The 11,717-nt window shown below is 37.1% G+C and overlaps 1 protein-coding gene across 5 annotated transcripts; it reads left to right on the forward strand.

Moving 5' to 3' along the window:
• The first annotated feature begins 395 nt into the window (after positions 1 to 395).
• Positions 396 to 9,106, forward strand: LOC121896390 (polypeptide N-acetylgalactosaminyltransferase 6-like). Of its 5 annotated transcripts, none has more exons than XM_042410239.1 (12): positions 396 to 413; positions 1,938 to 2,061; positions 2,858 to 3,271; positions 4,065 to 4,237; positions 5,163 to 5,312; positions 5,584 to 5,818; positions 6,805 to 6,922; positions 7,022 to 7,222; positions 7,328 to 7,459; positions 7,999 to 8,100; positions 8,420 to 8,581; positions 8,780 to 9,106. In XM_042410239.1, exons 2-12 carry the CDS (start codon positions 2,006 to 2,008, stop codon positions 8,891 to 8,893), a joined length of 1,857 nt encoding a protein of 618 aa, XP_042266173.1. In that variant the 5' UTR covers positions 396 to 413; positions 1,938 to 2,005; the 3' UTR covers positions 8,894 to 9,106. The 5 variants fall into 5 exon arrangements, with proteins under 5 accessions (XP_042266173.1, XP_042266176.1, XP_042266172.1 ...); XM_042410242.1 differs by lacking the exon at positions 396 to 413 and adding an exon at positions 498 to 862 and having other exon boundaries at positions 6,805 to 6,896; positions 7,071 to 7,222; XM_042410238.1 differs by lacking the exon at positions 396 to 413 and adding an exon at positions 499 to 862 and having other exon boundaries at positions 1,925 to 2,061.
• The last annotated feature ends 2,611 nt before the right edge of the window (positions 9,107 to 11,717 follow it).

Below are 11,717 nucleotides of genomic sequence, written 5' to 3' on the forward strand. Positions count from 1 at the left end.
CCCGCCCACAGTGTCCCGTGAGGAAAACATTGGAATACATGATACTAAAAATAAATAAATGCACAAATAAACGTACAAACAAACAAAATAACAGGATAAATATATAATTATGGGCAAATAAATATGCATTTAATTTATTCTTTGCCTGATAAAGAGCAGGATTTATCGTCAAGAGTTTTATTTATTTTTTTATTTTTTTTGCTTAACTGACCGTTACTATAGCAACATTCTGTGAGTTTCGACCATAGGTTTCGACCTATTTTTATACAGTCTATGGTTTCGACCAAGCGATTTGCTCCGGTCTGAAAAGTGAAGCCAAAAAAAAAAAAAAAGTGAAGCCAATGCGGAAGTGCTTTAAACCTGCATTCTCGCGAATGGCCATCAGGGGGCGAGTCCACTGGCTCCAAAAAGAGGTCAGATTATATGGAAGTCTATGAGAAAACGACCATACTTCTCTTAACACCCTATTTTTATACAGTCTATGTTACCACCTCAGTAAACCTTTTCCTAATGAGTTTATGGTCTCAGTCGCTACTTTCAAGTCTTCTTCAATACAACATGATGTTCAATTTGTCAATTATGGTCCCATTTAATTTAAATTTGACGATAAAGCAGGGTATGCTTTATGGCGTGGCTACATTGTGATTAACAAGTTGGTACTATGGCGACAACGTTGGTTAGGTAACGTAAACATGGCGTAACCACAGATTCACAGAGTATAGACGTAGCCTTAGTCGTAGCTATTTCAGTATGTTTTCAGTTCAAGAAAGTTAATTGTAACATTTTGGTCGCCTAAAAAGTCTTGTTCAGCGTTTGGTTGTACTAAAAAACCTTCTAAGAAGTTGGATGTTTAGTCTTTCCGGTAAGTACATTTTGTTTTAAGCATTAGCATTATGACATTTAACCATTTAACCAAGGATGTATAAAGAGATAATGCACTGTGCTAACAAGCTAGCAGCGAGGGTTAGGGTCGTCACTTCCGGCTCCAAAAATCCAAGATAGCGACAGTCTAAATGGCAAACTCGAGGCTACCAAATATGGATATATTATAAGAGCTCTTAAAATATAGCCATGCCTTTAAACGGGAGTGCACCACAAACCAATGGGTGACATCACGGTGGCTACGTCCATTATTTTGTTACAGTCTATGGTTTCGACCATACACGGAATATGTTTTATTTCCTCACATGTTCACATTAATTTGTGAAATAATAAGCTTTATACGCCTCTCTGTGGCTGACAACCTATAGGTAACTGGGGCTGTAAAAATATCCTAAATTCTATATCTTAATTTCACCTTTGATAACACAATTTATTTTTCTTTACTCACAATATTTGGTCACAAGTGTTATCACTGTTTAAGCTGCCACTTGGAAATCTTTGGTTCACTATTTTTTCAAGTCTGTCTTAAAATAATAATCATGTGCTTAACTGTTTTTGCTTGCTGTAAGCATTAATTCCTAATGCATTTCTTACATAGGAAATGGGAGACAAAAATACAAAGTTTATCTGATGCATTACTATCCTGTTTTTTATGTGTAGCAGCTCAGCATGAAATAACTTTTCAGGGAGATAAAATGTGGAATTTCTGAATAAAAAGACTGTAGAACTGTGTAGACTGTAAAATTTTTGAAAAATACCAAATGTGTATGACGAAGCCTCAAACTAACCTCAGAAAAATGTTGGAGTATATTGTTTGCATAAAATAGGATTGTAGATTTTATCCCCTGTCACTTCCACTGGCAGCTTAGGAAGGGAAGAAAGGTCTGGGCATCTGAGTATCTAACCTATTGTAACCTCTAATGTGAATAATTAATGTGATGTGTAGGCCTATGCCTACTACAGTTGTGGACTGAGCACAATCATTTCTAACAATCAAAGACTGTTTTACTGTCATCGTTCTTCCTGATTTTGTTTACTACAGTCACACCAACCAGGTTGCCACACGTTTGTATGCAAACCTGAGAAGAATTTCCCTCATGCCTGAAAGAAAAGTGTGTGACACATGAGAAACAGGAACACCAGTGCAAGGACTTGTTCATGGCTTGCAACCAAAGTATTGTAAGTACTGATTGAAAGTTTTTTTTATAAATCATTTGTATAATATATGACAGGTATATAGCACTGTGCATAGTACTGTTATGGCCATGTGTGATTTTTGTTGTTTATTGGGTATTTTGTCTCCAAATGTTATAAAATGTAAGTACAATATAGATTACAAAAATGAATTACAAAACATGTGCTAGATACAAAACACAAGTATATGTCTTGATGTTATATGAAGCCTGTGTGGATGTATCTATAATCATGTAAAGCAAAATAAGCAAACATTGTGTAGTATGTTTAAAAATAATACAGAAATTATATGAATTATTAATTTACAACATATGATTTTAATTTTACAGTAGGCCCAAAGCACACTTGAAGAGAGGGATGTGTCTATACTTTTAGCTTGTAAATTCTTACATTTCTTTGTATATTAATTTTACATTTTACATCATATGTAACACACAAAAAACACAAAAATCTACTCTTATGGGTATCATATATATGTATGAGTTCAGTAATTCTCTGCAAACATGCTGTCTTTGCCAACTTTGTATGATCGACACATAGATACAGATGGTTTCCAGGTGTCTTGTTTGAAGAATTGAATGAAAATTTAATGCATCTCTAATGCTTGTCTGTCACAGTTTTTACAGTTGTTGGCCAGTAAAAAAACAGTAAAAACAACAACAAAAAAATGAAAATAAATTTGGTATGTGAGGTGCTGGTTTATCAGTCTTTGAATTAACTTAGATTCAATGCTTTTTAAGTTTTTTGCGTATACTTTCTATACTGATGAATCTCATTTCAGCTTTGTTTTAGGTCAGTTCTTCCTTCTGCATACCATGCGGTTTTGTCGACTCACCTTTCCAGTAAAGGTCACAGCTTCCTGCTTTCTGCTTTTACTTGTCATCATGCGTTACAACATAAAATACAAAGCATTCCAACGACCATCACACCATCAAGCCAGCATACCTGTGGACGGCCTGGTTCCCAAGTGTCCACCTGGCTTTTACAGTAAACAGGAACTCAAGCCTCACTTTCAGAGACCTCTTCAAGATCCCACAGCACAGGGCGCAAATGGTGAAGCCTTCGAGTCAGACTGGTTGACTTCTGAAGAAGAAAAAGAGCAGTTACGTGGATTTAGTAAAAACCAGTTCAACCAGTTTGCCAGTGATCGAATCTCCCTGCACCGTGATCTAGGCGAAGACACACGGCACCCAGAGTGAGTAAACCCATTGTTCATTATCTCAGTAGAGGATCAATTACAACTGACATATGATTCAAGAAGAAATGTATATCATGCTGATACCTGTTTAAGGATAGGTTCACAATTTTTCAAGTCTGTCTTGAAACAGTCAGGTGCCCATATGAACACCATAAGAGGTTTTCCTTGCTGTAATCATTCCTCCTGTTCATACTGGCTATTAAAAGATCCCCTTTAAATGTGCTTTCAATGTAAGTGATGGGGGCCAAAATCCACAGTGGCCCCCATCACTTCATTTTGCACAGTCATTTTGTGCAAAAATGTATTTAAAAGTTTATCTGAAGCTTATATGAGGCTTCAGCAGTCTGAGTTAGTCATATCAAGTGGATATCTGCCACATTTACCATCTTTTTAGCATCAAATTCCCTCTTTGTGTTTCCTTGTACAGTGTTTCCCTGTTGAACTGCAGTGGAAATATAGTAACAAAAAGAGGGACTATGGCACTAAAAAGACTGTAATGTTGAAAGATATTGACTTGATTTGGCTAATTTGGACGGCTGAAGCTTCATATTGACTTCAGATAAACTTGTAAACACATTTTTGCACAGAAGGAGGCTTGTAGATTTTGGCCTCCATCACTTACATTGTGAGGTGCATCATGAAGGGATCTTCTAATGGTGAGTATGAACAGGAGGAATGATTATGGCAAGAAAAGCCTATTTCAATGTTCATTTGGGCACCTGACTGTTTTTTCAAGACAGACTTGAAAAATTGTGAACCCGTCCTTTAACTTTCAGTTTGGCTCTGACAGTTGCTTGGAACAGACGTTTCGGCGTTGTCCTGGCCTCCCCACCACCAGTGTGATCATCGTGTTTCATAATGAGGCCTGGTCCACTCTGCTGCGGACCGTCTACAGCGTCTTACACACAGCTCCTGCTGCCCTGCTCACAGAGATCTTACTGGTGGATGATGCCAGCACAGATGGTGAGTGTACAGAGCTTCACAATGCTGCATGTACAGTAATGATGGATCCACATGCATAGACTGATGTATCTCTGTTCATAATGCACATCATAGATTCCTAAAACATCCTTAAAATATTTTAGTTACCATAGCACCAAGCACATACTATATATCAGTAGTGAAAGATGTTTCATATCCATGTACTTAAGTAAAAGTAGCAACACCGCATCATAAAAATATTTTTAGAAGCAAATATCCTGCATTCAAAATGTTACTTAAGTATTATCTAAATATATTTAAATATATATTAAAAGTAAGCAGAAAAATGGACACTGCGTTACCGTTATATATTTTATTATTAATAGATTAGCTGGTGCATTAGTGTGTAATTTTGTGCATTTTTGTTGTAGTTGGTTGAGCTATAGCCAGTTTTATCTTCTTGTTAGACTGCTGGGCTGTTTAATCTCTAACATTGTATCACATCTTATAACCTAACCATATGTTTTGTATGTAAAATCATCATTTTTAAAAGTAACTATAACTGTCAGATACTATATAGACAGTGGAGTATAAACCACAATATATTTTAAACTAACAATATGTTGTAGTAAATAAATAAATTGTAGTGGAGTAGTATAAGTATAGAGTGGCATGAAATGGAATAAATACTCAGGTAAAGTACAAGTATCTCATATTTGTACTTAAATACAGCACTTGAGTAAATAAAGCTAGTTCCATCCTACCACTGCTGTGGTAACACTATTTCCAATGCTAACAATATAATGTAACTGCTAATATTTTTACTCACTGGAAACCAAACAAGTGTAAATGATCTATTCTTTATTACCATGACAAATTGATACAGTTGAATTTATAGACATGATAACAGTTGTTGTTCTAAAGCTACAATAACTTGTTTGGATTTCTCCCTCCAATAATTTACTAGATCACTTGAAGACTCGTTTGGATGAGTATGTGCAGCAGCTGAATATAGTGCGTGTGTTACGTCAGAGAGAGAGGAAAGGCTTGATCACAGCCAGGCTGTTGGGGGCGCAGGCTGCACGAGGACAGGTCCTCACCTTCCTTGATTCCCACTGTATGTATCCCATAATGCAGTGCATGCCATTATTTTCATGCATGATTCAGTTGTTTGTAGATTTTGAACAGGTGTCTGTTGTTCAGAGTTGTTTCTCTGAAGGTTATAGGGCACACAGTAGGTGTAAATAGTGGGAAGATAACAAATAAACTTTACGAGGGCCATGAGTCACCACATTTGACCCATATAACTTTCAAGCTACACCCTGGACTGTGAAAACTTTTTAACCTGACTGACAAATGTCACTCTTATCTTCTACATTCCTGCTCAGGTGAATGCTTCCCTGGATGGCTGGAGCCTCTTCTAGCTCGGATAGTAGAGCAGCCTACTGCTGTGGTGAGTCCAGAAATTGTCAGTATTGACGAAGATAACCTAAAGTTCAGTAAACCAAATCCTAAACCCCGTCATCGCATTCGAGGGAATTTTGACTGGAATCTCAAATTTGGATGGGAGGTTGTCCCTGAAGAGGAGAAGAAACAAAGGAAAAAGGAGACATACCCTATTAGGTATACAAATATATATATACACATATACTTTAAATCTAGAAAGCACCTGCATCAATGCTGCACAATCCTCTTTGGATCATCTGGATTTGCTACTTTTATGATTGAATGTTTAATATGCATCTGGATTCTGCATCAAATACACATAGTGATAATTGAGAAATATTCGGATTGTCTGATGGCAGATGTGATTTTTGGAATAGGAATATTAAGGCTTTGTGCAAGGATGAATTGTGCAGAATTTCAAGTGAGTCAGACTCATAACCACTGAGTTATGGTCTTTCATACTATATCATGTTGCTGTACCATCTTTTGATTATTCCTTCCTTCCTTGAAATTGAAGTAATCCAAATACTGCATGATATGCACCCAGTTTGATAAGGATTGGGTGAAATGAGTGGGAGTGGTGAAAAAATTGCAAAAACTGCTAAATGGCAGAAAATCTGTTTAGGCAGTTATTGGCATAGGGATAAGGGATCCATAATGCAAATGCTCTTTCTTCTACATCTCACTGCTCACTGCAAGTTTTATGAGCCAAAATGTACAGGACTATAAAATATCCACATGGTGGCTCTAGTCACACCAAAGTCTGATCAGTTCATTCATGGCACATGGCCTATTTTTACCAAATTTCTCTGAAATCTGTTGACAAATTAGCTGATTTAAAGAAATAGTTCAACATTTTTTAAATAAGCTTATTTGCTTTCTTGCAGAGATCTAGATGGGAAGATTGATACCACTTTCATGTCTGTACACTTAATATGTAGCTGGAGCTAGCAACTTGTTAGCTTAGCTTAGCATAAAGATTGGAAACGGGGGAATTTGACATTTTTTACGGGGACTTATGTGCTAGATTGTTTTAAAGCTGGGAGGAGTAACTCTAGTTTCCACTCGCAGAATGGCAACATCACAAATAGTCATTTTCACACTATGTTTTCTTTTGGCAGTTATGGTCATTGATAGCGACTGGTTTGTGTCTGATTTTGTAGAACCCCTACCTTTGCTGGTGGTCTTTTCTCTGTATCCAAATCATACTTTGAGCATATTGGAACTTATGATGACCAGATGGAGTTCTGGGGAGGTGAGAATTTGGAAATGTCTTTCAGGGTAAGAGTCCTTCAGTGTTTTCCTACAGATATACTGTATATACATATAGTGCACTTTACAGCTTCAGTAACCTTGTGCTGTGTGTCCTGTTTACTGTAGGTCTGGCAATGTGGAGGTCAGCTGGAGATTATTCCTTGTTCTGTTGTAGGGCACATTTTCCGCAAAAATACCCCCCACACCTTCCCTAAAGGCCGTTCTGTGATCACCAGCAACCTGGTCCGCCTGGCTGAGGTCTGGATGGACGACTACAAATGGATCTTCTATCGTGCAAACAGAAAGGCTGCTTTTGTATTTAAAGAGGTTGGATAGTGCAATTTTACAGTAGTCTACAAGTTAGTCATTTCACATTTATGATGTTGACCTACCTCACGATATGTTGTTTTTCTGTTGTCATTTCCCCCTCAGAATTTATTTGGAAATCTTTCTGCACGTCATAAACTCAGGGAGAGATTAAAGTGCAGGAACTTCTCTTGGTACCTGAACAACATTTACCCAGAGGCCTACGTGCCTGACATCAGGCCTGTTATGCATGGACAGGTAAACTACTTTACCAACATTTGATCATCTTTTATGGGATGATACAGTTTGTAGCTCTAAAACATTTTTAATTTACATTATGCCGAAGATATGAATAATATAAGCCTGAAGGAGTTTTGTTTTATTGCATAAATCACATCAATTAAGATCTCAGCTTTCAGTCTTATACACTTTAAGAAGTAAGGTGGTAACAAACCTGCCTCAGTGGTCAGTCCTTTAGTAAATAAGGACGAACACAATTTGACTGTTTAGCACCTAAAAGGGGCTGTAGATGCCCCCTAGTGTTTAATGTGATTATTGCAGTTTGTTTCAGCCTAAAGTTATATTTCTATTATATGATCTGAGTGTGAGGTTCAACAAAAAGAAGGTTGATATACGGAGATTGACGTATATTGATGAGCAATGCATTTGCATATCAAGAACTGTTTTTAATAACATAGTTCAGTACAGTAAATTACATGGACATTCACACTTGCCTAAAAAGGCACCTTGAAAATTTTGTTTGCTATCTAATTGCTGTGTTATGTTTTCTTCTGCAGTTGGAAAACACTGGTTGGAAGTGCTGCCTGGAGGCAAGAAAGAAAACTAGGCGATGGAGGCCTGTTGACATGTTAAAATGTAACAATGAAGGTGGAGCGCAGGTACATCAGCTACTTCTGTTGGATCAGTGGTTCCCAGCCTGGAGGCCAGGACCCGTCAAGTCTGAGGGGTCACCATGTTGAATAAAGGGATAAGACATTGTGTTCAGATACTTTAAACTCCTGGACTCCAAAAACAATTCAAAAACAAACTTTGGTTGAACTGCTCATAATTCACAACTTGTGATGAGGGCTCACATTATAAAATCACTGAGTTAGATCAACATAAGCTACAGTACAGATTTAAAAGTATTGCTGGCAATGGGATTAAGCATTATCTTACCCCTCTTAAATACAATGTTTTTTTCTGTGTGACTTTTAGTATTTTGAGTACACATCCCAGAAAGAGCTACGGCTCAGCGCCGGCAAATTTGAGCTGTGTTTACATGCAACCCCTGGAAGAGCTCTGGTGTCTCTTGAACTGTGTCAACTGAAGGGAAATGTAACCACAGCAGCTCCTGAACAAGTCTGGATCTTTACACAGGTATAACCCACATTTCTACATCAACCCAACTGCTGCAGCAACTGATGTTACAACACTCTCCGCAGTTGCACAGGGAAATACTGATTTCTATTTCCTCATTCTTGTCACTCTGCCTCTGAGTTTGTTTCACAGTTGCTAAATCTAAAACTCTTAAACACACCAGAAGATATTAAAAGTTTACACTGTTGTTGTTTTCAGACACACCATCTAAAGAACCCCTCATCAGAAAAATGTTTGACAATAGCAGGAGGAAACGTGATGGTGACTACCTGCAAATCCACCAGTGCCAGTCAAAGCTGGGTCTTCATCTGACACCAATTATGGATTTTTCTATGTGGACTTGTGCATTTAGCTTTACTTCAAGGATATTTTCATATTTTTTCATGTCTATTTTAATTAAATACTTGTGGATTTTGATGCTTGTCTTTTACACTGGATTGGCACTAGGAAGGGATCATGTTACAGCCTCTGCTTCAGTGCACATATGGCATGTTTGTATTGAATTAAAGGATGAGTCTGGTTATACTCTATTTTTCTCATTCTTAACAAATCCCATGAAAAGACCAAAACCAACAGTGAATTGATCCTAATACAGTAAGTATTGTCTGTGTATCTTGTCTCTTTGTGCCATAGACCTCCATTGTTGTCCAAAGACTATTAAAACACATCAGCGGGCCAAACCATTGCACTGGGTGACATGTTTCTTCATTATTGTACCTTGGGGACTGTAGTTTATTTTGAATCATTCTGACACACACCATCCTGTTGCTGGAAATATTCTTTAGAGCACTAAATGTGTATTAATCTGTAGCTGAAAATAGTGCTCAGAAAATGCACTTTTTACTCCTGTTTGAGAAACGTTTGCTAACAACTACAGTGCCGAGCTGTTTTAGGGAATTGTCTTTTCAGCCATGCTAGTGTTGATTTGACTGAAATAGCTCATCACCTATTGGATGGAGCCATGATATTTGGTACAGACATCAATATTCCCCTCAGGATGAATCATAAAACATTTGGTGATTTCTCAAAGCTGGTATAGTTGATAGTTTTAACAACAGTGTATTAAATGACAATGTGTAATGTGAGAGGTGTTGCTCATTACACCAACAGAGAATTGTCATGCAACTCTGCAGCTCCCTTTATATAACTTTTTAGCTGTCTGGCCTGCAGCTTTACTGTTTTGATTCACTCTCACTGCTCTCATAGGCAGCTGTTTCAGCGCTAAGAACAAACTGTAAACTACCTGCTTAGCACCAAACAGCAAACAGACACAGTTAGCAACTAGCTGGTGAACATAGTTGAGCATTTGGCAGCTTAAGAGCCAGATATTTCCCTCAGGAATTGGCAGAGAGCTAAAAGAGAGTACTTGATTTGCATTCACCAGGTGGACAGAAATACTCCAAATGAATGATGATGTTGCTCCATAACTGCTAGATGTTTAAATAAACAACTGTTTGCTAACAAGTTCAACATATCAGCTAAAAAGATGATGACATGACTGTTGTTTTCACAACTTGCTTCAGCTGACCCCAAGGGTCTGAAAAAATCAATTTAGAACCAGCCCTAAGTCAAAATTTAGTTTGTTCTATTTGGCTTATGACAAAATACCTGCATAACTAATAACATTTCCATCAGCCTCAGCCATACTTTATGTTTAGTACTAATTGGCAAATGATAACATGCTAAACTAAGATGGTGGTAAAAATTACCACTATCCATTCTCTCAAATATGCTGCTCTTTAAGTGTTGGATAATGCAGGAGAAAGTAAAGGACCAGTGCCAATGTTTTGCTCATTTAGTACAAATCACATATAATTTACATTAGAGCTAACCATGTTTAACAATGCTTTTTTCCCATGATTTCAGGCATCCATTGCTTTCCATTTTAGGGCTGCAAGTATTGATAAATGTATTAATTTACTGCATTAAAAATAATGTTGCAGATTAAGTTTCTGTCTGCATTACTAAACTGGTAAATATTACCTGCTAATCATTAGTAGGGTGTGTTAGCATTGTTATTGTGAATATATTCGCTTTTAGATAAAAGCACCACTGTCTCTACAGCCTCACAGAGCTGCTAGTGTGGCTGTAGACTCTTTCTTAAAAATAAAACTATATTTGAGACCCATTTTTAAAGATTTATGTCTTCAGCATGAATCAGTGGGCTTGTGGCTGAGAGCCACACTCAAGCAGGAGAGTCATAAAGTATTGAGACATGGACTAAGACTGTTGGTTTTGGGCTTTTCATGGGATTTATTGTCAGTAACAAAACTACAGAACATCACCAGCTTTATCCTTTAAAATCAATATTAAAAACATGAACCTTTCCTTTAAAAGTATTTGTAAATGTTTCTTGACAAAAGAAAAAAAAAAGTCAATAACTTAAAACAGTTTCACAGTTTTTCATGTCTGTCTTAAAACCACAGTCAGGTGTCCAAATGAACATTGAAACAGGTTTTTCTTTCCATTAGAAGATCCCTTCATAATACACTTTAAATGTAAGTCATGGGGGGCAAAATCCACATGCCTCCTTCTGTGCAAAAATGTATTTAAAAGTTTATCTGAAGATAATATGACGCTTCAGTTAGTCAAATCAAGTAGATATCTTTCAACGTTAGTCTTTTTAGTGCCAAAGTCCCTCTTTGTTACTATACTTCCTCCGCAGCTCAACAGGAAAACACAACATCAGGAAGTAAATAAGGCAGATATCCACTTGATATGACTAACTCAGACTGCTGAAGCCTCATATAAGCTTTAGATAAACTTTTAAACGCATTTTTGCACAAAATGTGTGAACACACTGGATTTTAGCCACCATCATTTACACTGAAAATGCATTTGAAGATCTTTGAATAACCAGTATGAACAGGAGGAATGATTACAACGAGGAAAACCTTTTTCAGGGTTCATATGGGCACCTGACAGACTTGAAAAATTGTTAACCTATCCTTCAAAAACTGTATATATATTTTTTTTAAAATAAAGATTTAAAACAGATTGAATTTTGTTTTATTTTACACCTTCTCGTTCTTGTGTTTCCTCATACTTATGTACTTACCTGTCCAGTTTTCATTATGTTGAAAAGTATGTGTGTGCAGAGAGTAGGAGGAGGAGGGTGAACGGGGGTGGTGGGGTG

Source organism: Thunnus maccoyii, chromosome 4 (genome assembly GCF_910596095.1).
Source record: "Thunnus maccoyii chromosome 4, fThuMac1.1, whole genome shotgun sequence".
Classification (NCBI taxonomy): domain Eukaryota; kingdom Metazoa; phylum Chordata; class Actinopteri; order Scombriformes; family Scombridae; genus Thunnus; species Thunnus maccoyii.

Excerpts from the sequence above, each read along its gene's own strand:
- LOC121896390 (XM_042410239.1), top strand. The coding sequence starts at position 2,006 with ATGAGAAACAGGAACACCAGTGCAAGGACTTGTTCATGGCTTGCAACC. Across the intron at positions 5,313-5,583 it reads CACCTTCCTTGATTCCCACT|GTGAATGCTTCCCTGGATGG; the intron begins GTATGTATCCCA and ends ATTCCTGCTCAG. Across the intron at positions 7,223-7,327 it reads CTGCTTTTGTATTTAAAGAG|AATTTATTTGGAAATCTTTC; the intron begins GTTGGATAGTGC and ends TTTCCCCCTCAG.